This window comes from Pleuronectes platessa, chromosome 5 (assembly GCF_947347685.1).
Source record: "Pleuronectes platessa chromosome 5, fPlePla1.1, whole genome shotgun sequence".
Lineage (NCBI taxonomy): Eukaryota > Metazoa > Chordata > Actinopteri > Pleuronectiformes > Pleuronectidae > Pleuronectes > Pleuronectes platessa.
The window spans coordinates 58,592-85,591 of NC_070630.1; the positions used below are offsets into that span (position 1 = coordinate 58,592).

Below are 27,000 nucleotides of genomic sequence, written 5' to 3' on the forward strand. Positions count from 1 at the left end.
GGAAGATTCAACGCTTACCAAAATATCAGAGACGACTCAGACTCCATCCATCCCTTCATCCATCGATCTCTCCATCCCTTCATCCATCCCCTCTTCTCTCCCTCACTCTTTTAGTCCTCCCTCCAAAGAATCAAAGATGAAGAGATAAATATTTCCGTCACCCTCACAGATCGCTGATGAAGCAACGATTCACTGCAGCAACATTCATCCACAACCTCCTTTCACCACCTCTGTTCTTCCTCTCCTCCAGTAGTCTTCTCCTCCTCTCCTTTTTCCATCCTCCTCGTCTCCTTCTCCTCTCTCCTCTGTCCTACGGTCACATGTCCTCGCAGCTATAAGAATCGCTCACACACTGAAACCACGGCAACCATGCAGCATCCTCCCACTGCTGCTGAGAGGGAGGGAGGGGGGATGAAACGTCACCAAGAAGAAAAGGAGCGGCCATGTTGTTCGTGTGTGAACAGATGAGTTGTTGGTTGCCCTCTCTCACATGCTGCTGATGATGACATCATCTGGCATGATGTCACATGATGTTTTGTCACCATGACATCATGGGATGACACAATTGTCAGATGTTAAATCTGCAGAGATCATTTTGACCACTAGAGGCAGAGTGTCCAGGATGTGAGGCCGACGAGAAAATAAAGTCCTGACATCAGCAAGACTTTTATTATGTAAAATTAGAAAGTCAAGCAGGCTATCATGTGACATCTGACCTCAGTTACCGTTCATCATCGCCCCAGGTGACGTCACATGACCTCCATCCGTGCTCAAGTGGTGTTCCACATCTCTCCTCTTGTCTACCTCTGTGTGTGTGTGTGTGTGTGTGTGTGTGTGTGTGTGTGACATCAGCATGACTATCCAATCACGTGTCTCTGTGGCCGTGTGACTTGCTGTGTGCTGTTGTGTGATTATATAATTCAATATGAGCTGCTGTTTATTCTTTTGTTTTCTTTCGTTCTTTACTCTCGTTTCTTTGGGTTAGGGTTAGGTTCTGGTTTTGATTATCTTTATCGTTTATTCATTTAACTTATGAATTTGTTAAAGCATTAAATATTTAAGATTATAAGAGTTGTATAACCATGTTTCATACATGATGAATGCCTCAGGGGCTGCGCTCTGCGCATGCACCTTGTTCTGCAGCAGTCCGTGTGTTTGTGGTTGTGTGTGTGTGTGTGTGTGTGTGCACACACGCGAGTATCCGGATATGTGTTTGTGTCCATGTGTGTGTGCGTGCGTGCGCGTGTCTGTTCGGCTGCCGCTCCGCTCTCTGACAGATCTTTCTCAGGTTCAGATCGCGCTCTGTTTAGTCCGGATCTGCTGAACCAGCATGTCGTCCAGTCCACAGAGCCAGGATCAGAAACTAGACCAGGACCAGAAACGGGAGGGGAAGGAGGGGAAAGAGGTTAAAAATGAGAAGATGGAAAAAGAAAAGCAAGAGGAGAAAGAATATTTTTATTATTCTATTTACAACCCGAGAACCAGAGAGTTCATGGGAAGAACCGCAAGCAGCTGGGGTAAGAGAGTGCGTGTGTGTGTGTGTGTTTGTGTGTGTTCATCTGACACTGTTTGTGTGTGTGCGTGTTGTGACACTATGTGTGTGTGCTAGCATGTTTGTGTGTGACACTGTGTGTGAATATGGATTATTGTAACTAACAGAACTATAATATTGATTTCTACCAATTACTCACAGCATCACAGACCACATGTCAAGAAGCAACAACCAGCACTGAACCAAGACCTGAACCAAGACCTGAACCAAGACTGAAACGTGCGAACGCCACTTCTCACGCAAACGTTGGGATTTATAAAAACAAACTTGACGGGAGAATTTGCGTATTTCCACGCAAACTCTGACTGATGCGTACGAAAGTTTCGCAGACGTGAGGTGATGAACTGAAGCAGATTATTGATCCAATTCATTATTTACATTAAGACCAACATCTTAGTTTTGCTCGCGCGACATATCTGCTCCACACGAGCCTTTTAATGTAAAAATATATAAAACAACTTAAAGCAAATTACGCTCAGATTCGATTTAACAGCGGAGTGACTGAGCCGAGTCATTAATAGGTTTTAATAATATCTTCTAACACTGTGCGTGTCTCATCAAATCACTGCAGTGAAGTGTCTGAGCATCAGGCGCACAGAGCTCACAGGAGATGAAGAAACCTTCCAACAGTGACCCAGAGGAGCTGAGGATCCACTGATGTGAGGGAATCGGTCCGATGCTCTAAATAAATAAATACTGCCGTGACAGTGGAGTGTGAAGCTGCGTGATGGAAGCAGGTGAATGAAGGAGTTCAGCTGATCTAGATTCTATAGATCTGTGATCTTTGTGCTGACCTGAGTCCAGTATCACACAGATCGACCGAAACAATCCCACTAGAAACACATCATATAATAATAATTCATTTAAATTCTATAGATTGAGGACATCCCAGCTGTCTCTGAATTTAATAATAGTTTTGGATGATTAAAATATGAACATACAGCTTCCTCTTCAAATCGCTCGATGTAGTGACACTGTCATCAGGGTGGAAGCCCATTGGTCAGCAGCATAATTTAATATTCATGCCTTTCATTGACCATATATGGTTGAAAGTGGGCGGAGTAAGAGGCAGATCCACATGGGGACGTTTCCAGGTGGACTGTGATAATAAAGTGAATATTGCGTTCAGGTGTGCGTGCGCATGGTTTAGGAAATCCGAATTTTCTTCTGCTAACGCCATTTACGGCTTTTGTGCGCACGTACACTTTTAGTATGAATCCCACGCAATGTTTTATAAATGAGACCCCTGGTCCTTAGGCTGACTCTGTGGTCCTAGTCTCTGAGTCGTGACTGAAAGAATAGACTGGTCTCCAGGGGAAGAACCACGGCTTCACCAGCTTAGCTGGTTCAACATGGATCAGGATCAGATGAGACCGGTTAACAGTGACGGAGCCTTTACCCCATCAGAACCTTTCGGGATCCTGGTTGGTTGGAGAGAATGTGTCGGTTAAGCTGAGGGAACATGATTGAGCACATTTGATTGACACATCACCACCTGCTGCAGCATCATATTGACTGACAGTTGACTTAAATTACATAAATACATTTATTTGTCATATTTAAATGAAGGTTTTTCTTAAAGCTCTTCACAGTGCAAGTCACATTCACACATTCATACATGACATGACAACATCATACATCTTTTACACAACACTTTTACTATCACACACATTTCCCACACTATCAGGAACCTTCTGAATGCAGACTGGAGGTGTTGGCCATCAAACCACCGTCATTGTGGCAAGGTTGACAAGGTTCCGCTCTTCCGTCTGCGCCACAGAACATTTAGTGTAGTTCAACCATGAAACTTTTTTCTTCTGTTCATGTAAATGTTTGAATTCTCTCTTCAGGTCGCATCCTCCTCTTCTACCTCATCTTCTATGGGTTTTTGGCGGGAATGTTTTCATTCACCATGTGGGTGATGTTACAGACACTCGATGAAAATGTCCCCCGACATCAGGATCGCGTCGCCAATCCAGGTGAGTTCACCTTTAATTCCACTTTGTGTCGTACAGCATGAATTATTTTGGCTTTGAGTTTTAAAAGTTTTTCTGGAAAGTAGTTTCATTTTACTTTTGTGAAAAAAACTAAAAGACACTGAGGACCCCTGATGGACAGGTGTGAATCACTGAGGACCCCTGATGGACAGGTGTGAATCACTGAGGACCCCTGATGGACAGGTGTGAATCACTGAGGACCCCTGATGGACAGGTGTGAATCACTGAGGACCCCTGCTGGACAGGTGTGAATCACTGAGGACCCCTGATGGACAGGTGTGAATGACTTAGAACCCCTGCGGGACAGGTGTGAATCACTGAGGACCCCTGCTGGACAGGTGTGAATCACTGAGGACCCCTGATGGACAGGTGTGAATGACTTAGAACCCCTGCGGGACAGGTGTGAATCACTGAGGACCCCTGCTGGACAGGTGTGAATCACTGAGGACCCCTGATGGACAGGTGTGAATCACCGAGGACCCCTGCTGGACAGGTGTGGATGACTTAGAACCCCTGCGGGACAGGTGTGAATCACTGAGGACCCCTGCTGGACAGTTGTGAATCACTGAGGACCCCTGATGGAGAGGTGTGAATCACTGAGGACCCCTGCGGGACAGGTGTGAATCACTGAGGACCCCTGATGGACAGGTGTGAATCACTGAGGACCCCTGATGGACAGGTGTGAATCACTGAGGACCCCTGATGGACAGGTGTGAATCACTGAGGACCCCTGATGGACAGGTGTGAATGACAGTAGAGCCCTGATGGACAGGTGTGAATCAAAGAGGACCTCTGATGGAGAAGTCTGAATCAACGTGAGGACCCCTGATGGACAGGTGTGAATCATTGAGGACCCCTGATGGACAGGTGTGAATCACTCAGGACCCCTGATGGACAGGTGTGAATCACTGATGACCCCTGATGGACAGGTGTGAATCACTGATGACCCCTGATGGACATTCTTTAGGATCAGATGAAGGCCAAGTGGTTGTTACCATGACATAATTCGTATAAAGTACTGCTTGTTGTGTAGGAATTTCTTTCTCTGTGATTGATCGTATTGATTACGGGTTGATTTGGTTGATTTGGTTGATTTGGTTGATTTGGTTGATTTGGTTGCAGGTTTGGTGATTCGTCCTCATGCAGCGGAGATCTCGTTCAATCGCAGCGACCCAACAAACTACAACCAATACATTCACCAGCTGCACGAGCTCCTGCAGCGTGAGTACGAGGTCATGTTATGATTCACTTCCTCTTTGACTTGCAGGATTGACGATGATCATCATGCTGTTGTCTTGTCAGGTTATAACGACAGCATTCAGAAGCGTCACGACTTGTGTCTGGTGGGTGAATACACTGAACAGGAGGAGGAGCCAATAAAGAAAGTTTGTCAATTTAAACGTAGTGCGCTGCGTCAGTGCTCCGGGCTGTCCGACACCAGCTTTGGATTTGCTGATGGAAAACCCTGTGTCATAATCAAGATGAACCGGGTCAGAATCACAAATTATTTTATTCTTAAAGTTGTTAAGGTGTGATGGAACATGTTATTATGAATGAGGTGGAGGTGCAGAACATTATTTTGTTTCTTGCCAGTTCATTCACAGGAGGGAGTGACAGCTGCATGTTGAGATAACTGGATCCGTCAAATCTTTCTTCCACATGAATTTCACTACGAATGACAAACAGCCGCATGTTTGTCTGCAGGTCATTGGACTGAAGCCACAAGGAGATCCCTTCATCAACTGCACTGCAAAGGTAACAGCTGACTGACAGTGGAAGTGGATCAGACACAAGTTTTCATATAAAACTGAGCAGAGGTTTCTGAACGCTAACCCCTTTATATATACATATAATAATTATTACAACAATAATAATAGCAATTCATATTATTATAATCATCATTATTGAAATGATATGTTTCCCCCCTCTCTCTCTCTTTGTGGTAGGGAGGCCGTCCATTACAGATTCAGTATTTTCCATCTGAAGGTCGTCTGGATAAAATGTTTTTCCCATATTATGGCAAGAAAGCACATGTGAGTGAGGTTATTGTAATTTCTGTTGTTTTTGTTTCTCCATAGTAACTCAATCTCTCTCTACCTCTCTCTCTCTCAGCCTGAATATGTGCAGCCTCTTGTCGCCGTCAAGTTGTTCTTGACAAAAGACGACTTGAACGTGGAGCAGACGGTGGAGTGTAAAGTCCAGGGTTCTGACCTGCGTAACGATGACGATCGGGACAAGTTTCAAGGTCGCGTCACTTTCAAGGTCAAAGTGTCAGAGTAGACCGGCCTGCCAGTTGCCATGGAGACCACAAACTAGGTTTAACGGACTGGGTTTAATCCAGACCTGATTTAGTCCTGGACGTCTGAATGTGGGTCATCCTGATGTGAGTCTGATGAGAGGAACACACACACATCCTCTATCATGTTTAAACCAGGTTCAGACCTGATCCTGGTTTAGTCCAATCAGAGTTCAGATCTGCTCCTGAGTAGATTAGAGGAGAAACCAGAGTGACTCTGGTTCACTCTGGTCAGCCAGTAGGAGAAAATCAGGTCTGATATGAAACATGTGAACTTAATGTGATGTCACCACAAAACTGTGACATTATGCTAAGATGGTAAAATCACTGACATCAGAGTGACATCACAATAAGATCGCATGTATATCATGCTGACATCACAATGACATAACAATGACATCATAGTTAGAACACAGTGACATCACAGTCACGTCACACTGACATCATAATAATATGAGCAATAATCCTCTTTTGACAAATTATATTAATGTGTTTGTATTTCATATTATTAGAAATAATTAATTTTAATATACGTTTTCAGTTGAATTAGATTGTGAACACTCAGGTTCTGGGATGACACTGATTTTAAAACAAGTTCTGTAGCAAAAAAAAGCAAACATGACATCACTCTGTAAACAGCTGATTTCTGTGGTTTCTCCAAAAATCATTTCACAGATAAATAATATCATGAAATTTGTCTTTTACATGTTAAATCTTAAAACGGAATAAATCGGAATCTTTAAACTACGCCGCAGTTCTGCTGCATGTCGCGGTCGTCTCAGTGTAGACACTCTAATCTGTTTACATTAATCCAATAGGATTGATTATTCTTCAAAGTTAAATAAATATGTGATGTTTCCAAACTCAATAATTATTATGATTTTTACCATAATCGAGCAGCCCAAATTTAACCAAGTTAATGTAATTTAAACTGATTAAATGTTAATGAATCTGATTCACCTTGATACAATCTGATTTATTCAAATTGAACCTGATTCAAATCGATCTAAACTAATCTGATTGATTCTGATTCAGTGTTACCTCCATCACCACCAGTGTAAAGTGTTTAAATGTAATTTATGAACATGAGTTTTCCTCTGTGATTTGAAATATGTTGGTACATTTAAAATGTGATATAAGTGTGTGAGTTATGAACAAGATGACATTATCAGTAGAGGTCCAATCAGTGTTCAGTAAATCTGTGTCAGCCGATTCTGATGATTGGCAATGAGCAGGTTCGGGCCTTAAATTGCTCAATAGGAACTTTTTGGTCCCTTTTGAGCTCCACATGGTCAATTCTCCAAATGCTTAAACACGGCTATTGACAATATGGTATAAACATATGTATTAGTTTTACAATGATTGGACAAATACTTGAAGAGTTATGGCCATTTACCTCTAAGACTCGCCCATAGCAGAAGTTTATTGTTAATAATGGCTGTGATTTTTGACCAATCCTGATTCTTTTTTATAGAAATGTTTATCTCAGTGTCAACAAAAGGAATTTGGTGTTGATTGAAAAATCTAATAGGAGATGTGACACTACTATTTTTTGTACTGTATGCAATTAGCCAAAATCCACCATGGCAGACAGTTATGTTTCAACATGACACCGACACATTGAGCTCGACTTGTGTGTGTAATTTCAACCAATCAGATAAACGGGGAGAGGGGCGTGGTCTGCTTTGCTCCGCCTGTTTCCGAACATGATACAAAGATCTGGTGATGATGATTGGACCAAATGTTGATGAGTTATGGCCAATGTCGTGTTAAGCTACGCCTATTGTGAAATGTTTGTGGTTAATAGCTGTCATGTTTTTGGACTAATCCTGCTCGTTTATATAAAAAAAATGTGTGTCTCAGTTCCAGTTATTCTGTCAAGTTTTGTGTTTCTAGCTCATTCGATCTCACGGGAATTTGCATCGAGGCGTCAGACAACGACAAAAGAATAACAAAGAGAAAGAAAAGCAATTGGGTTCTCGAGTCTCATTCATAACCGTTGTGACGCACAAAACGGGGCCTGAAACATGTGTACGCCACTCCTCACACACACATTGGGATTTATAAAAACAAACCAAAGCAACAACAATAGCGTTCTGGCCTTCAAGCCTCGAACCCGAATTAAAACGTATGTTTTCTTCTGTTGATCGAATGAATCGTTAATTTCACTGAAAATAAGGTATCATCACCACAAGAGGGCGACAGACTGGAGATCGACCATAAACTCTGTCACTCACACACACAGACACACACACACACACACACGCACACACACTCACAATCACACGCACAGACACACACACACACACACACTCTAGACACAAACACACTTACACTCTCACTCACACACACACACACACACACATGTTGTCGATCAAGGGAAAGCGGGAAACAAGAGATTCAGTGAACAGGAGTCGTGAGGAGGTGGTTTAGTGGCTAGGGAAGGAGGTGGTTTAGTGGCTAGGGAAGGAGGTGGTTTAGTGGCTAGGGAAGGAGGTGATTTAGTGGCTAGGGAAGGAGGTGGTTTAGTGGCTAGGAAAGGAGGTGGTTTAGTGGCTAGGAAAGGAGGTGATGTAGGGGCTAGGGAAGGAGGTGATGTAGTGGCTAGGGAAGAAGGTGATGTAGTGGCTAGGAAAGGAGGTGATTTAGTAGCTAGGGAAGGAGGTGATTTAGTGGGTAGGGAAGGAGGTGGTTTAGTGACTAGGAAAGGAGGTGGTTTAGTGGCTAGGAAAGGAGGTGATGTAGTGGCTAGGAAAGGAGGTGGTTTAGTGGCTAGGGAAGGAGGTGGTTTAGTGGCTAGGGAAGGAGGGGGTTTAGTGGCTAGGAAAGGAGGTGATTTAGTGGCTAGGAAATGAGGTGGTTTAGTGGCTAGGGAAGGAGGTGATTTAGTGGCTAGGAAAGGAGGTGATTTAGTAGCTAGGGAAGGAGGTGATTTAGTGGCTAGGGAAGGAGGTAATTTAGTGTCTAGGGAAGGAGGTAATTTACTGGTTAGGAAAGGAGGTGATCTGGTTTGTCCGAACGTAACCGAAGAAGAAGGCGGGTAACCCGGATGTTGACGCGGAGGTTAACCCGGATGTGAAGTCACAGTAGTTTCCGGTCTTCCCTCCTCACCAAAGTCTCTCGGAGTTCTGCCCGAACCTGCGGCTCCAATTCCCGCTGCAGCTCAACATCAGCCTCGGAGCAACATGGCGGCGGTTCGAAGTTTCTGCGGTCAGACGGAGCTCATCATGGCGGCGGCAGTGGAGTGTGTTGTGTGTGTCCTCCAGGAGACACTTGGACACACGGACAGGGAGGACACCGGGGTGAGGACAGGCTGTATATCCGTGTACTAATACTAACAAGTTCATATCAGAGTATAAGTGTTCATATCAGAGTACATACTTATTTATATCAGAGTATATACAAGTAAATATTAGAGTATAAGAGTTTATACGTATATTTCAGTGTGAACACAAGTTTATATCAGAGAAATGACAAAACACTGTTTTTTATGAATAATGTAATTATAATTTGATGTAATCAAGATATGACAGTCAGCTGATAAATATTCCTCTGTCAGTAGTTGAACACGATGGTAACACACAAGAGATTTGATTCAGTTTGTCATTTCTTGCAGATTCAGCTGAACTCCATCCTCAGCGTCATGTCAAGAGAGGCTGTTCGTAAAATCTGCAGAGTTTTTACAGAACTTTATGTGAGTTTAGAGAAAGAGAACAAAGCTTGGAAGGACGAAGTGAAACATCTGAAGTCTGAACTGAAGAGCCAGGAGAACTGTGCAGCCAAGACCTGCCAGACTCAAACACTCTATAAGATCATACCAGCAGGTTGGTGCCCTCAGTATCACAGGGAATGTGAGGGGAGGGAACCTGAATGCATCTTAACGTGAGGGGAGGGAACCTGAATGTATCTTAACGTGAGGGGAGGGAACCTGAACGCATCTTAATATGAGGGAAGGGAACATGAATGTATCTTAACTTGAGGGGAGGGAACCTGAACGCATCTTAATATGAGGGAAGGGAACATGAATGTATCTTAACTTGAAGGGAGGGAACCTGAATGTATCTTGACGTGAAGGGAGGGAACCTGAATGCATCTTAACTTGAGGGGAGGGAACCTGAACGTATCTTAATATGAGGGGAGGGAACATGAACCCATCTTAATATGAGGGGAGGGAACATGAACGCATCTTAATATGAGGGGAGGGAACCTGAACACATCTTAACGTGAGGGGGGGAACCTGAACACATCTTAACTTGAGGGGAGGGAACCTGAACACATCTTAACGTGAGGGGGGGGACCTGAACGCAACGTGAGGGGAGGGAACCTGAACACATCTTAACGTGAGGGGGGGGAACCTGAACGCAACATGAGGGGAGGGAACCTGAACGCATCTCGTAGTATTTTAAGTCACCAGCTGCACAGTAGACTGTTTACAGGTGATTGGTCATGTGACACATGTCCTCGGGTCTCCGGTAAAGAGGCTTGAAGATTAAACAGTTTGGTTTTGTTGAATAAATATTTAAAACAAACTTTAGTCTATGTTGTTAAGTTGAAATGTTTCAGCAGGGACATAATTTGTTTTCAATCATTTACTGATGGTTAAAATATTTTTATTTCAGAACTTTTATTTCAAAACACAGAGGATGGAAGAAGAACTTTATTGAACTTAATACGAAGTTTAAATGAGATAAAATGTTAAGGTGTTTTTTGTCCTTTTTTTTGTCTTTTAATATCAATAATCAAGCTTTTATTTTAATGAACTGAATCTTACAGATGGGCGTGCTCTGTCGCTGGACATCGACCAATCAGCAGGTAACCCTGCTGCTCTCACCATGGCCATCCTCAAGTCCACTAAAACAATATGTGGCGGCACCCAGGTCCCACTGGTCCCCATCAGCCAGCCGCTGGCCTCACCAGTCACAGGCCAGAGCAGCAGTGGCCCCCATGTGCTGCAGGAGACAGCAGACAGGCCCCCTCCTGACATCGAGACTGAGGTGGTTTTAGAATCGTTTCAAAATCGATCTCCAGATTTGATCCGGTCCTCTTCACACATGACATCACTTCCTGTGGTTAATGATCAGCCAATTGGTGAGCTCGCAGATGAATCATTGAACGTCAGTGAAGATCTCCCTACACCTGAAGAAGAGCCAGCTCTGGATGTAAGTGTGAGATCAATACTGATCAATACATCACTGTCGCGTCACGCCCCCTTTATGAACTAATCTCTGATCGATGTGACTATCCATTGATTGATTAAAGGTTTATTATTTGTCGTCAGATGACTGCTCATCATGAGAGAGCACGGGTTAGGGTTAAAGGTAAAGTAAAAACAAGAAGTGACACATGAAAAACTGTTTCCAGAGATCATCTGCAGATTTTCTCCACCGATTGTCTTTCACACATGAAGCCAACAACTTGTCTATTAGACTCTGTCCCAACTAGTTTCAGGGGTAAACTGTGTTAGAGCAGAATTCAATACAACTGAAGTAAATGGTGACCTCTTCTTCAGACATAAAAAAACATAACATGCCTCCATACTGTCCGTGTGGTGTCATCAGAACCCCAACCCTTGAGAAGCAGGAGGAGATTCTCTGCTAAGACTCGCTTAAAACAAATCCTCGGCAGGATTCAGTTAAGGGGTGGAGCAGCAGACATGAGGGAAGTATTATGCTGCTGAGATCTTGTGTTTAAAGCATCAACACCGGCCCCCCCTCACATTTACCATTTGTTGCTGTTGTGAATGTGTCGGCAGTGTTGTGCAATTTGTGAATTGAAAGTGGGGGAAATCCAGACCCAATTCTGTTGGGATGTCACAACATGTCTGAAAAACTGCTTTTGTGTTTTTCAGAAACCGTTGATGGAGACAGAAACTGATGAAGATGAAGATGAGACGAGGAGTCGGCCAGGTGAGACATCTGAAATCTACATGAACCAATTAGGGCCAAAATAATTAAGAAGTTAGATTCACATTTACAAAAAATGTACAATCAATTCCCTAGGGGCCCCACTGACAGGGGCCCCATTGACCATTGAGGTGATGGTTTGTGTGTTTTGTGTATATTATAAAAACCCTTTGTGTTGATGCAGGGCTGACTGATGACCAGCAGAGGGAAGCAGAGCGGCGGAGGAGGAGGGAGCTGTACAGACAGAAGAGGTTTTTCTGTGAACTGTGTAACAAAGGTTTTCATCAGAAACATCAGCTGAACAAACATGCATCGTGTCACCTGAAGCCGTTTCCATGCAGCTTGTGTGATAAAGGTTTCTACAAAATCACCACGCTGCACAAACACCAGCTGAGCCACCAGCTGAGGGCGGCACAGGAGAATGACCCCGACAAGCTGCTGCGTTGTGACCAGTGCGACAGGAAGTTCAGACTGCTGCGACAGCTCAGAGCCCACCAGGCCGCCCACCGGCTCGAGAAGACGCCACTCGGCTGCCACGCCTGCGATCGCACCTTCACCTCCTCTAGTGCTCTCCGCTATCACGAGTTGTCGCACACCAAAGTCAAGCCCTTCATGTGCGACGTCTGCGGGAAGAGCTTCACACGGAAGAAGAGCCTCCGAGAACACCAGACCGTTCACACCGGTGCCCGCCCGTACATGTGTCAGACTTGTGGGAAGAGCTTCTCCACCGCCAGCAACCTTCGCGTTCACAAGAGATCGCATTCAGATGAGCGACCGTTCAAATGCAGCGAATGCGACAAGGCCTTCAAGTGTCGCATGGGTCTGCTGCAGCACGCCATCGTCCACTCCGGAGAAAAACCCTTCATGTGTCAGACCTGTGGCCTTAGCTTCGGACTCAAGTACAACCTGCAAAGACACCTGCGGCTGCACAATGGAGAGAAACCTTTCAGGTAATCACAACAACAGCAACACAAGAATGTGTTTAGAGTTATACAATTAAAATATGACTCTGAGACCAAAGACATGGGTTGACACATCACCCAGTGTTCAATGATCCTGGTGCCATCTATGGCAAAGGTTGGGGTTAGGCAATAACAACATTTTTACTGAAGCAATAACAAAACAAATATTTTGTTCATATTTGTAACTTCCTCCTTCCCTTTCTGTTGTGTCTCAGGTGTGATCAATGCGGGGAGGGATTCACCGGGACCTGGGCTCTGAAGACTCACATGCTGGTTCACGGAGTGGAGAAGCCATTCATGTGTGATTTGTGTGGGAAGACGTTTTTCTACAACTGTCAGTTGCAGAAACACCAGCAGCTGGTCCATCACAGTAAAGACGGAGGGACGGACAGAGGAAAGGGAAGACGCAGTTCGTCTGGGATCAAACCATTCGGCTGTAAAATCTGTCTGAAGAGCTTCAGCAGCAGCACCACGCTGAGGACGCACGAGAAGAGTCATGCAGAGAACAAGCAGTTCACCTGTGACACCTGTGGGAAGTCGTTCCACCTACGACACATGTACCTGTACCACATGAGGCAGCACAGCGGCGACCGGCCGTACGTCTGTGGCATCTGTCAGAAAGGCTTTCTGCTGTCGTCCCAGCTGAAGCAGCACCAACTGCTGCACACCGGAGTCAAACCTCACCGGTGTGAACAGTGTGGGAAAGAGTTCAGGACGCCACAGAACTACCACCGCCACCTGCTGGTCCACACCGGAGAGAAACCCTATCAGTGTGTGGTGTGCAGCAGGAAGTTCAGGCAGTCCAACCAGCTCAAGTCTCACATGCAGATCCACACGGGCGTGAAGCTGTACTCCTGTGACCGCTGCAGTCAGGGCTTCTCCGACTCTCGGCAGCTCAAGAAACATTGTTGTGGAGACGACGGCCTGAACGACCTGGAGTCCGGCAACAAGCAGAGGAACCACGGGGACGAGTTCCCCTGGACACAGGAGTTTACCAACAGTGACAGCTGACAGCTTTCTTAGAGATCGGTCAAGATTTGGGATAAATGGCTTCAGTCTGCGTCAGCCAGGACTTCAATGAAAGATGGACCACATGACAGCTCCCTCGCCCCCTGGTGTCTGGATGCAGTATAGGTCATAAACCTCCATGTTAGCAGATGGGACCAAACAAAAAAATCAAAGTAGATGTTAAATAAATGTTTGTCAAAGATGTTTCTGTCATTTCAGGTCGTTCTTATCTCAATGGTGTTTGTTCAAGTTTCTGATCAGTTTGGTTTGAATTAGTTATTTGATGATATAAAAGCAGGCGGAGACGTCCTGATTGGTCGAATCCATTCCACGACCTTCACTGCACAGACTCATCAAATTACATCATCAACACAAGATAGCAGCATCTTTATATACATTCACTGATTGTATACATAGTGATTGATCGTCTTTATTTAGTCATTTATCGTCTTTATATAGATTTATTTAAATGGCATCAGTGTGAGAGAGAACAACAACTGTTTTCTTTGTATATTATTTGTTTTATTTTTTTATGATAGAAACGAATTTACAGAGAATAATTTTCGTCTGAATGGTTCAGTTCATGGGAATAATGAAACATTTCATTTGTTTTGATCGATCACATTCGCTTGTTTTTTGATAAATATGTTTTTATCATGAAATAAATAAACACCTAGTTTCAGAAAGTGTTTTTATTAGTGATGCTGAAGAGATTATTTCGATGGTAATAGAAATAGATGTTAATTATTTTAAATACAAATGACTTGTAAAGTGTGAAATGAACAAAGAAGATCTAACAAAATCTCAGGATTTTAGAAAATAATCAAACATGATCATTTCATTGAAAGCTTGGATTTGTACAAATACTTTCCAGTCAAATTAAAGACTTGTGGGAAATAAAACTGATTCAAATCAAATAATACTTTGATACACTGAAGAAAGTGCAAACTTGAAAATATCATTTTGTGTTCCAGTCATCAATATTGATCATATCTGGGATTTACGACGCTCCTGAAGGCAGCGCCGGGACTGTGTGACGCATGCGCACAAACAGGCGATTCACGCGGGTTCTCAGTGTCGGAAGAGTTCCGGTAAACAAGGTTCTGTTCCGGTTCTGCACAGGTTCTCGTCCGGTAAACAAGGTTCTGTTCCGGTTCTGCACAGGTTCTCGTCCGGTAAACACGGTTCTGTTCCGGTTCTGCACAGGTTCTCGTCCGGTAAACACGGGTCTGTTCCGGTTCTGCCCGGGTTGTCGTCCGGTAAACACGGGTCTGTTCCGGTTCTGCTCCGGGGAGTGACCGTCAGGCCCGGGACTGAAGCCCGGGTGTCGACCCTGAGCTGAGCCGAGGAGCTGCTTCGGCTCCGCGGTGAGTTTGAAGTTCTTGTTGTTATGGTTAGCGGTGTTAGCCTGAAGCTAGCGTTAGCATCAGCTGAAGCTAAGTCTATTAGCATTGAGCAGGGTTAGGGTTTCACCTTTGACCTTTAAGTCCTTTCATATAAACCTAGTTAAACTTTATTGAAAAATAATTAAACTTTATTTAAACCTTCCTGTGACCATCAGCTGCGTCAGCAGCGACTGGTGCTGCCTTCCGGAAAACTCGGGATTGTCCAGACTTCTAGAAAAGTTCCTGATGAGCTCGTGACAGGTCTTCATAATCAATCCTTATTTCTGTCATCGATTTACAATTGTGTTCGCTAGATTTACCTGCGTCACACAAACCGTCCCTTTAACCCTGATGTCCTGACTGTGTGGGTCCCGTCTAGTGTTGTGTAGCAGATAAACTGCGTGTGCACATGATGTTGGACTCCTTTTTTCCAGTGTGTTTAAATACATGTCGTATTGTCTATATGGACCAAAGTACTGGGACAACTTCAGGAGCTTTTATGACTTATTCTAAACCAATAGGCATTAATAAGGAGCTGGTCCCCTCTTTGCAGCAGCTGCACTCTTCTCCAAGACTCTGGATTGTGTCTGTGAATTTCTGCTCCTTCCTTCAGAAGATATGTGTGAGACACTGATGCTGGACCAGAGGGCTCCGACTCTCCGTTGTAGTTCAGTGGGGCTCAGGGCTCTGTGGGGCCAGTCCAGCTCCTCACCTCCACACTCACCCAGCCGAGCCTTCATGGACCTGAGCAGAGCCCTGGAACACAACACTTCCCCAAACTTTCCACAAAGTTGGAACTCAGAATTGTCCAAAATGTCTTGTTCAGCTGAAGCATTAAGATTTAAGGGTTAAGGCCTATGTATGCTTCTCCGAGTCCGTTACGGACAAACGGATCGGACGGACTCTTTATCATTTATGGTTTTCCGAAGACTGTCGGTGCTGAAAACAATTCACCGCCAGAACAGTAGGTGGCGCAACGGAAGACGAGCTTAGAGAAGCTTGAAATGTAGAAGAAGTCCGTTTGTTTATTTTCTTCCTCCCGGCTCCTCACACAGACAAAGGCTGTTGATGACGCGTAGAAAGACAGTTTTAGCTGAAATAAAGTGACACCCAGCGGGTCATAATGTTTATGTTATCGTTTCTTAGCGCAGCGGTTCCCCGGTCTTGTTTCCGAACTGCGTTGCTAATTCCACAGCTTGAAGCTACACGGAGGCAGCTAGCTTCCCCTCAAGCTTCCACACACAGTCAGCACGGACTCCCGATACTAACTACTACCAAGTGTTTGCTTCTAACCTGACGGTGTTTGAGTACACACATGCCGTCAGGGCTCTAACCCGCCCCCGTCAGCCGGACAACTCCGCTGGCTTAACACACTTGTCACATTTATCGTAGAATCGTAGTTGTGTGTTGGGTATTCTGATATAGGAAATGAAACAGGAAGTTTGAGGTCCGGAAATGTGAGATTCCTGAAATGATGTCGTTAGCGGACCAATCACAGCCGAGGGCTATCCGTAGGCTCTCCGCGATGCCGACGTGTAGTTAGAAAAATCAGAGCTGCACGAAAAGCTCTCCATGGAGCCGGAGAGGAGGTTCCACGGCAAAGAAGGCGTGGCCATGTGTCCGTGTCCGTCAAAACGGAGAAGCATACATTGGTCTTCAGGGTTAGTGTTAGGATTCTTCACTGGAACTCAGGGTCCGACCAATGGGACGGAAGGAAGCACCTGAATTTGATGTTTAAGATGTTTGTCCCGATACTTAGGTCCATATATATATATGGGCGGCTGTGGCTGAGGTAGAGTGGTCGTCCTCAAGCCTGAAGGTCGGCGGTTCGATCCCCAGTCTGACCCATCTGCATGTCGAAGTGTCCTTGGGCAAAATATTGAACCCTGAATGGCCCCCCGTAGAATAACAAAGTGCTGCGATTATATGCACTGTGTGAATGTGTGTGTGAATGGGCGAATGTAAAACTGTACCGTAAAGAGCTCTGAGTCATCAAGACTAGAAAAGCCCTATATAAATAAAAAAACATTTACCACGTAGTGTAAACTCTAGAGCAAAGCAGACTTTAGTATTGTTCAGATCCTAATAACTTATGATTAGTGTGGTGTTTGTTGTGTAAAATGAGAGCCTCAGTGGTGAAGTGAGGAGGGAGGCCACTGAATCTGTTTGATGAGACCTTTGCTTGTTGTTTTATGTATGTTGTAAGAAACGCAGGGAGACACACAACATTTTCATTGTACAGCTGTGTAATGACAATAAAGGCATTGTAATTTATTCTGTACATGGCGTATGATATAGTTGAAGTTCCCTTGGTAACCACAGATCCTGCCGCAGGTGTTTGTGGGTAATACCAGGAAGTGGTTATTCTCTTAATAAGATACATAACCAGTGAGAACCATATGGTTTCCACCAGGAGTCGCACAAATACTTGATTCAAGTATTAAATAACCTCACATGCAAAATTAAAAATTTTTTTTTTTTTTTTATCTGCTCAGTCAGCTGATCTCCACCTGTTCTGTCTTCACACAGGTGTGTTACCTGTGTGTGCTAGAGAACATTAACTGGAGGGAGATGTCTCCAGTCTCAAAAGAGGAGGAAGGAGGGGGGGTGGGACGTCCACTGTCTCTGGACGACTGTCGCTGTCCCGTCTGTTTGGAGATCATCATCGAACCTGTGACGCTGCCTTGTACACACACCTTCTGCAAGGTAACACACTTTCGGTTCCTGTCACGTGTTGACCAGGTGATTACTCTGCACCTGGATGCAGTGGCGCTTCTAACGGGGTCCACTGGGGCCAACCGGATGTTTTTCACCACACAAGCCTTAGTGCATTGATGTGAAGATCATCAAAATAATTAGATCACAATTAATTTTATTGTATATTTACTTTACTTACCTTCAAGATTTCCAAGAGGCAGTATTTGTTGTGTTGCAGCAGATCCTCACATCCACTGTTGACACATTGTGTGTTTAACAAACACTGATATTTTGTTACATCTGTAACAAGTTGTCGATCTTCGATAGATAACTAAAATACCATCTTCATTTTTATTGATATATATTATGTCAATATAAAACTTTGAAATGACTAAGTTAGTGAATCAGTAACTTTTGAACAATTACTGCCATTTTAACAAAAGTGATCAAACTGAAAATATTGTTCACTGTAATCATAATAAAAAACGTTCATCCAGTCCCGTGTGTCCTCTCTCAGGTGTGTTTCCTGGAGACGGTGGATAAGTCCACGCTGTGTTGTCCAATGTGCAGGAAGAGAGTTTCATCGTGGGCTCGTCTGAACAGCAGGAAGAACACGTTGGTAGATCAGCAGCTATGGAATCAGATCCAGAGCAGCTTCCCTCTGCAGTGTGAACGCCGCCTCAAGGGTCAGGAGGACGAGGACGACCCAGGAGGTACCCACACGTCCCACAATACAACTATAACTGTGAAACATCCCACAATAAACCATAACTCTGAACTTGTGTGTGTGTAGTGTTGGTGTTTGCTCCCTCAGTCAGTCGTCCTGGTGAAGTCCGGCAGGAATACGAGGATCAGATCATGAAGGTAAGATTCACTTCAGCCTTCACACTGATCAATTATCAAATTAAAATGTCTGAAATAAAAAAAAGTTTTATTTGTTATTTATGATTGATTATTGATTTCTGACATTTGTGTCAGTGTCAGCTGAGAGGGGGGTAGTGTGTTACTTTCCCTCCAGGTTAATAAATTAGCGTCACAACTCTTTCCTATAATCAACCGCTTATAGAGATGAATTCTGGACAATTGGATCACTAGAAGTTTCCACAGTAGAATTAAGTCGGAGGAGGCGGAGCAAGATTTGAAGGAGCTTCTCTTATTCTCTTGTTCTGACGATGATTAAATGAAGGAAACCAGTTAATTTATCATCTAGGGCAGCAGGGCTCCATCTGATTGGCCCAATATATGAACATGCATAAAGTAAACTCATCACACGTGGACATGGGACTGTTCTCCTGGATGGTGAAAGTCAGAATAACCATTAATTAGAATGACTTATCTCTGTCTCTCCCTCCCTCTCTCTCTGTTAAATTCATTAAGTTACTCAACCACTAGATTTAAAGTAATTCATTGACTAAGAAGGGTTAGGGCTTTGATCCATTGATCAAAGAGTTCAGGTATAAATGATTTGGTGTGAATGTTGAACTAAATCAAAAGTGGGTGTAATTGCAGCTGACGGAGGAAAAGCGAGTGATGGAGGAGGAGGAGAGAAGGGCGAGCGATGAGTTGATCCAGAGGCTGTTGGCGGAGGAGGAGGTGGAGCTTCAGGAGGAGACCAGGAGACGAGAAGCAGATGAGCAACTCGCCAGACTCCTCAATAACCAGCTGGTCTGTGTTGTCATGTTCCTGTGCTACTAATAAAGATACAGGTTTCAAACACAGTGACATCATCAGCTAAGTCACTCAGTGATTGGCTGAGAGATTCTAAAGTCACAGCTCTGATTGTTAAATCTTCATCTTCCTCAGAACTCTTCGCCGGTGACTCAGGGAAACATCCCACCTGCTGCCGTGACTCCTCCCACTAACAGACCGAAGGAAGTTGGATCCATTGACAGGTGAGTGGTTGGATTTCAGATGTGGTTAGGGGTGCTATTAGCAGTGCCAAGAGACAGTACAGGGACAACGTGGGGTCTCACCCCCAGGGTTCCAACACGAGGAACATGGACTTAACACCATCTCAGACGACAGACCAGCAGTGCTGAGGTGGTGTCTGCATCTCCCCGACTGTGGAGGCACAAGAGGCCCAGGAGGACCGGACCTGTAATATCCAGGGAAGATGTGTGGAGATCACACATGCAAGGCACCTGGACCTGATGGCATCCATGGCCGAGTGTCAGTGTGTTCACAGACATTCACAGACACGTGTTCACTGCTCCAGTCTGTAGTCCCTGCATGCTTCAAGGAGACCATCATTGTCCCTGTTCCCAAGAAACCCACAACCCTCTGTCTGAACGCCTACAACCCAGTAGCACCATCTCCACCATCATGAAGTGCTTTGAACGGTGCTTCATCACCTCCTCCATCCCTGAATCCCTGGACCCTCTTCAGTTTACCTACAGGCCAAACAGGTCAGCTGCAGATGCCCTCTCCCACCTGGACCAGGGACACGTGTGAGGATGCTGCTCATCGACCACAGTTCAATACTATCGTGAAGATTGTTAAACTCCTAAACGGCCATAACATTGAGCCTGGTCATATTTTCACAATCACTAACAGTAATAATAATAATAATGGCTTATATTTATATAGCGATTTTCACAGGACTCAAGGTTGTTTACATGTTTGTGAGAACAAAACAGTAGAGAAAATAAAAAGGATAATACAAGTACAGAATGAATCCTTTACAGAACAGGAGGGTGGAGCGTTAACAGTAGTGAAGAGGTGGGGCTTGATGAGTTTTTTGAAAATGTCGAGAGATTCAGCGTTCCAGAGTGGGGGGGCTGCGACAAAGAAGCCTCTGTCTCCAAAGGTTTTCAATTTGGTTTTGGGGATGGAGAGCAAACCTGAGTTAGAGGACCGCAGCTGAGTGCAGTGGAGGAGGAGGTCGGTTAAATATGGAGGGATTTGTAGCTGAAGCCTTTATCGGGAGCCAGTGGAGGTGAATGAGGCTCGGCCTGATGTGCTGCACTTATTGAAGTCGTCTCAGGATGTTGTCAGGTACACCCAACAGGACTCCATTACAGTAATCTGATGGGAGGGGATGAAGGCATGAGTGAGGATTTGGGATGTGAAGGAGAAGGCGGAGTCAAGAATAACGCCTAGTGACAGTATTACTTAAATTCTCATTCATTCATTCTACTCATTAATATATTTCATTTTAGTTTATAATTGATATTTTAGGTGTATATTTTATTACTTACGTTTTTTAATTTATTATTATTTCGGCTTTTGTGCAGAAAAGAGAACTATTTTCTTTTTAGATATTTTTGAGCATGAACAAGCCTGTGTGAACTTGATACATGATAAGGTCTTGAAAGAAACATTTTAAAATATAAGAAATATTAAATAAGAAGTAGTCTGTGACGTGTGACTGTTTCTTCTTCTCTGTTGCTGCAGTGCCACCTGTAGGTCAGAGGAGTGAAAACACAAAAAACTTTTGCTTTTGTTGTTTCAGGTTCTTCAGTCCTCTTTCATCGAAAACCACCTCAGACTGCAGCTCCGCCTCCAACAGCCTCGACAACAAGGTTGGTAGGACGGGTGGTTGGTACGAGGTTAGTCACCTGTAGGTGACATGTCGTTAATCATGTACTAACACATGACGATTCAAGTTTGAAAATACAGTTTGAATTGTATCTTTTCTAATGAAAATAGAAACAAAGGTCAATGAGATGGAGGGGGACTGAACTGAGTGTCAGTGAGTGTTTGTGTTGTTTCAGGAGAACGTGGTCGTCTCAACTAAGAGGACAAACTCTGACCTTGAGATAACAGACGAGGAGGCGACGACCTCCAAACGAAGCTGCCCCTCCTCCTCCCCATCTCCTGTGGGGGGGCTGGAGTCTGAGCTGCAGAGTCCACAGCGGCAACAGGAGGAGGGCGACCGACGAATCGCTCAGCTCCTCCAGAAGGAACTCGACCACGAGGAGAAACTGAGAAACACAGACCGACGCAAAGGTTCTGCTGATGCCTACCAGCTCCGTGACAAAGGAGGAAAGGTTGGTGTCACCACGCCTAACAGATCGTCAAGGAAGATGAAGAAGATCTCCTCGTCCTCGTCCTCCTGCAGGGGACAGAAACAGACCACCCTGACTGACATGTTCTCCATGAGCAGCTGAAGCTCTCTCTCTCTCTCTCTCTCTCTCTCTCTCTCTCTCTCTCTCTCTCTCTCTCTCTCTCTCTCTCTCTCTCTCTCTCTCTCTCTCTCTCTCTCTGACTTTTTCTTATTTTCATTGCTTATAATAAAGAAAAACTAAAATTATTCAGTCACCTGATTTTGTCACATGTTTAAAATGTGTTCATCCAGAAGATTTGTGTCTTCTGATTGGATGTCTAATGACGTCTAATGATGTCACGTCAACGACACATGACTCGACTTTGATCTTCAGTCTGAAAACTTGACAATTGAATGTTTCCAGTTCCGACCGATGAGACATTTGATCAAACAATCCTAAAGAGTTAAACAGTTCGATGAATCAAAATCATGTGTAAACATGTTTTCAGAGGAAGTTTCATCATGTTCAGGATGGTGTGGTTCTTCTGTGGTCATGTGATCCATGTTGACGTGTCATCACGTCCTCGTGGATCAGACGTGTCGTGTGTTTGAATCCCTGACTCAGACTGAATCATGTCCCATTTCTGAAATTCAGGAAACAAGACTCCCACGAGTCGTCGCTGCTCTGGATTCCTGTGACTCAAACTGATCTAAAATAAGAAGAGAACTGAAAATAGAGAAAAAGATGAAGTGACCTCTGACCTCTGTCACTGGTTTGCTCTGATTATACCTTGTACTGAGAAACTGTCGCCATCTGATCACATCGTTTAATGAATCCATAATGATCGTTATTGGTCTATAGTGACCAGATGTGTGAGTGAACATCTGGACCCCAAGGACAGAGGGGAGCTTCAGGATGTTTCCTGTTTCCACACAGCTGTGGGTGTGTCTTTGTTTCTGTGTGAACGTTCTGAACGTTTGTTCCTCAGACTGAAGAGGATCAGCGGCTCGGCACTGTGAGTCTTATTTTAATGTTTCTTATCAGACTTTTTTAAGAATTGCTGAAATAATGAAACTATCATTTGTAATTTTTCTGTCATTGACGCATAAACCTTATTTGTTTATTTTGTCAACAGACATTTCAGTGTATCACTGAAAATGTTAAACTATTAATACAAATTTGATTATTAATCTTATCTTCACATCACTACGTTTCTTTATTTTATTTTTTATTAAATGTCTAAAGTGACTTTAAAATTCATTAATAGAGGAGAGAGTCCAGGAAGAAGGAGAATAAGTGATGATTATATGTAAAGATGTTATGAATGATAGCGGCAACATTCATATGAAATGAAGATCATAAATAACAATATTTCAAATAGTAATTGTAATCTGGAGTCAGAGATACCGGCCGAATATGAGGGAGGTAACAAGTACAGCCTTAGGGACATGAGGTGAAATAAATGAATGTGGCCGTAGAAAGATGAGCTGCATTTGAATTGTCCATTTTGCTGCAGAACCTTAACTGAGTGAAATAAGTATTTTAGGATCCACTATAATAAGAGCTATTGGGATTCTGTAAAGGATAAGAATACATCTGTCCACAAAACTACGGGGGCTTCATACTGTAGATGATTAACAAAGTTTTGGGGGGACCTGGTCGGGTTAGGAAAGACAACATTCATCTACTTTGGATGGAGCAGCTCTCATTTCTAGAAATATGACAAAGCTTATTAGCCCGTCCTCCCTGTAATAACCCCGAGTGGAGACCAGGAAGCAGAGTCGCAGTCTTACACGTTTCTCTTCATTCTATTAGAGCAGTCACCCTCATCGTGTCCTATAGGAAGTGTCTCTGTCCCCAAACCACCTGAATCCATCACATCTAAAGTAAACAGGAGAGGAGTATTACATTCAAACCTAATACAAGTTAACACAACCAATATATGAGTACCAAAAAACAGAAGTATACAAGCATTAAGCTAATGTTTATTCACAGAGACAGGAAACAGGGTGAGAGAAGAAGTGGTCATTATTCCTGAGTTGCAGTCTTACACGTTTCTCTTCATTCTATTAGAGCAGTCACCACATTTTGAGGGAAACCTTCCTTAAAATGTCTAATGTCTAAAAGACAAGTTGATGGTTTAAATCAGGGGTCTTCAACGTTTTTCAGGCCAAGGTCCCCCAAACTGATGGCGAGATGGAGCAGGGACCCCTTACTATATAGATTGCATAAAATAGTGTTTATATTATTTTGTGCCTAGTGCCATGTATAAACATAGCTACCCTGTTGTTGTGCATTCAATACTACCCTTGTGGGTAGTAGCATGCTAACATTAGAAAGGTGGCTCAGACACCTCGCAAATCCTCTCTGACTTATTTTTCAATTACAGTCAGGTTTTTTTTCATTGTACAGTGTCTATTTCTCTGTAAATTTTTTAAAATCTAAGCAAAAAAAATAAACAAACAACTTTTAGGTACAAATACGAAGTATTTGGTCCGCCATCTTTTATTTTTGAGCTTCGCTCTCTTTAGACATGAGCATAAACGCGATCTGATTGGCTAGTGCCTGTGCTGTCGTATTTTCATGAAAGGGACTGTGAAGCGGTGCCCAGCTTTAGAGAGCTCCTGTGTGTAGCTGAATGTGTGCATTGCTGACTGAAAGATAACGTCTTCTGCCTCAATTTATCTGTTCGCTACAATATGTTGGATTCATGTCAATGTGTATCTGAAGACAATATATACAATTCTGGTTCTGAAGAAGTGAATTTTGTGGAAAAAAATTTATAAATAAAATAATATATAAAAAATTGTCTTATCAACCAAGAATTTCGCGACCCCCCTGCAGTAACCCCGCGGACCCCCTAGGGGTCGCGGACCCCCTGTTGAAGACCACTGGTTTAAATAGATGAAGAGACCAGTGACATCAGCTCAGAAAGATTTATACAAACTGTAAAGAACTCTTAACAATATACCTAAAAATAAATACTTTGTAGTTAATGAAACATTTATTGACCTTGAGTTATACGGAAATAAAAGTAGGGAGGCTATATTGTTGTGAACAGAATCTCCTGCTGCTTATTGTGTGAAAGTCAAACTGCGGAGAAACACTGGAAACGTCTTAACAACAAACTCTCAGCAACTTGAAATAAGTAACTTTCTCTCACCAGATGCAAACACAGTTGAACATTGTTCACTTAGTTGTTTGTACATGAAGATTCAAAAGTATAGGACCAACATCAGAACCCAGAGGAGCTCCACTAAAGAACCATGAGAAACTCACAGATCCTTGAAGAACTCCAGCTTTATTTGACCCCTGTTACAAACCTCCTCCTCAGCTGATTGGTCGGTTTGAGAGACAACTTTCAGGTCATCAATTGATTGTATAAAGATCAAAGATGTGGGGGAGGAGCCCTGGCCCTGTGTCATGGTGTCGTCATGTGAACCCAACAGATGTGTGTGTCGAGGTGTCTACAGTGTGTGGGCATGTCTCTGGTTCCCATGGCAATCATCTGCATGTTGTCCAACATCCTGCTGCTGCTTCCTGAGCTGAAGACCAACTTCCTGTCGGAGGGTCATGTGACCAGGGAGGCCACATGGGCCACAGGCCTCTGGGCGTCAGGCTTTCTGGTACGTTTGTGTAGTTTGAGTTGTATCGTCTGATCAAACAGTGAACGTTAAACTGGTCTGAAACTGGTTCCAGGTTCTTCTTGGAGCGCGAGCGTCTATTCGCAGCAGCGGCACCAGAGGCTGCTGTGCATTCAGGCGTCAGGTGAGCTGAGGGGTGTGGTCTCACATCAAGAAGCTGGATGATTGGATTATGTTTGGGGACAAGTTTTGATGTCTTTTTTTTACAGATGTTGTGTCAGGTGCTGAACTCCACCGGTTGTCTGGTGGCAGCTGGTGGCTGTTGTCTGGTCAGTGTTACTGGCCTCATTCAGGGGCCCCTCTGTCTCTACAACACCACCACTGGCCCCATATGGGGGGTCCCACTGCGGCCCCTTCATGACTGGTGAGACACTCTCACACACACACTCACACAAATGAAGATGTCCAGATGATTTGACTCTTGCGGTCTCTCGTCCTTCAGTCAATCAAGTTACCTGTACAATGCCACCCTGTGGTCAGGAGTGTGTCTGCAGCCTCGTGCTGTGGTTCAGTGGAATGTAGTTCTGTTCAGTGTGATGGGGGGGGCCAGCGGGCTGCAGACTGTCCTCTGTGCAGCGAACGTCCTGAACTCAGTGCTGGGCCTGATGCTGGGCCGAGGCCTCCACGCCAACAAGGTCAGTAAGAGACAACTGAGGTTCAACCCAAATCATTAATACAAAATAATACTAACTTTAAGTGTGTGTGTGTCTGTGCCTGTGCGTGTATGTGTGTGTACAGGTCAGTCCAGTCTCAGTTTAAGACGCCCCCTGGTGGATCATGAATGAGGACGATGCTCAACACTTCATATCAAGTTATAAAATCTTTGAAATGGGTTGAAATCTTTGAGATTGAAAATGAGTCTTATTTTGAAAAGCACAGATGCACTTTGGATAGAATAAGACTTAAATATAAATAATGACAATTGTTATTTATTAGGGTTCATTATTATGATTAGATAATATTTATATATATAAAAGTTATATATGTCACTCGTCAATGTTCTTGTTTTGTATCAGTCAGATAAGTGTGTGTCAGGCAACATGTAGTAAATAAAGTGTATGACTGTGTGATTGTGTATTTCTTCCTAAACTTTGAGTTACATGATGTACACTTTTTTACATATCGTAATCCTTTGTTGAGTTTTTTTCTCAACCACACACACACACACACACACACACGATAAAAATGATAAGAATTAACATCACAGCTCGATAACATACACTGAAACCAACATAAAACTAGACGTACAAAGATACCTCCCCCCCCCATCGTCAGTTAACGAGTTTTAAGATGAAAACATTATTTTAAGGATAATTGTCATTCTATTATTCACGTCGGCAGTAACGACATCTGACCACGTCACAATAATCCATATTGATTCGCTGAGTACACATTGAAGGACGATGTCGGACTCTGTAGTTTTCTCTGGCCCTAATACGACCAGTGATGACATCACAGTCGCTCCACATCCTTAGGGCCTGGCTGTCTACGTGGTGTCCAAATGACATCGTGGCTGTAGTTTGCAAACATGTCTACAGACCTTTCTGACCTGAAACCTTTCTGACCTTTT

At 43.8% G+C, this 27,000-nt stretch overlaps 4 protein-coding genes across 6 annotated transcripts; all 4 read left to right on the forward strand.

Moving 5' to 3' along the window:
- The first annotated feature begins 1,216 nt into the window (after positions 1-1,216).
- On the forward strand, positions 1,217-7,673 carry LOC128440185 (sodium/potassium-transporting ATPase subunit beta-3). Its single transcript, XM_053422821.1, has 7 exons — positions 1,217-1,517; positions 3,403-3,531; positions 4,672-4,770; positions 4,852-5,039; positions 5,254-5,304; positions 5,496-5,582; positions 5,662-7,673. The coding sequence occupies exons 1-7, from the start codon at positions 1,331-1,333 to the stop codon at positions 5,827-5,829; spliced, it is 909 nt and encodes a 302-aa protein (XP_053278796.1). The 5' UTR covers positions 1,217-1,330; the 3' UTR covers positions 5,830-7,673.
- A 418-nt stretch (positions 7,674-8,091) lies between these two features.
- Positions 8,092-14,407, forward strand: LOC128440510 (oocyte zinc finger protein XlCOF6). Its single transcript, XM_053423239.1, has 6 exons — positions 8,092-9,147; positions 9,462-9,669; positions 10,619-11,004; positions 11,694-11,751; positions 11,933-12,698; positions 12,926-14,407. Exons 1-6 carry the CDS (start codon positions 9,031-9,033, stop codon positions 13,719-13,721), a joined length of 2,331 nt encoding a protein of 776 aa, XP_053279214.1. The 5' UTR covers positions 8,092-9,030; the 3' UTR covers positions 13,722-14,407.
- Positions 14,408-14,742: 335 nt separating this feature from the next.
- Positions 14,743-22,981, forward strand: rnf168 (ring finger protein 168). 2 transcript variants are annotated; one of them, XM_053423266.1, is made up of 9 exons: positions 14,743-14,818; positions 14,925-15,085; positions 17,633-17,809; positions 18,318-18,513; positions 18,594-18,664; positions 19,310-19,465; positions 19,604-19,692; positions 21,252-21,321; positions 21,514-22,981. In XM_053423266.1, exons 3-9 carry the CDS (start codon positions 17,675-17,677, stop codon positions 21,907-21,909), a joined length of 1,113 nt encoding a protein of 370 aa, XP_053279241.1. In that variant the 5' UTR covers positions 14,743-14,818; positions 14,925-15,085; positions 17,633-17,674; the 3' UTR covers positions 21,910-22,981. The 2 variants fall into 2 exon arrangements, with proteins under 2 accessions (XP_053279241.1, XP_053279242.1); XM_053423267.1 differs by having other exon boundaries at positions 14,748-15,085; positions 21,517-22,981.
- On the forward strand, positions 22,664-26,497 carry LOC128440531 (transmembrane 4 L6 family member 5). Of its 2 annotated transcripts, none has more exons than XM_053423277.1 (6): positions 22,664-22,801; positions 25,236-25,412; positions 25,486-25,554; positions 25,640-25,794; positions 25,873-26,065; positions 26,169-26,497. In XM_053423277.1, exons 2-6 carry the CDS (start codon positions 25,236-25,238, stop codon positions 26,187-26,189), a joined length of 615 nt encoding a protein of 204 aa, XP_053279252.1. In that variant the 5' UTR covers positions 22,664-22,801; the 3' UTR covers positions 26,190-26,497. The 2 variants fall into 2 exon arrangements, with proteins under 2 accessions (XP_053279252.1, XP_053279251.1); XM_053423276.1 differs by lacking the exon at positions 22,664-22,801 and adding an exon at positions 24,364-25,151.
- Positions 26,498-27,000: the final 503 nt, after the last annotated feature.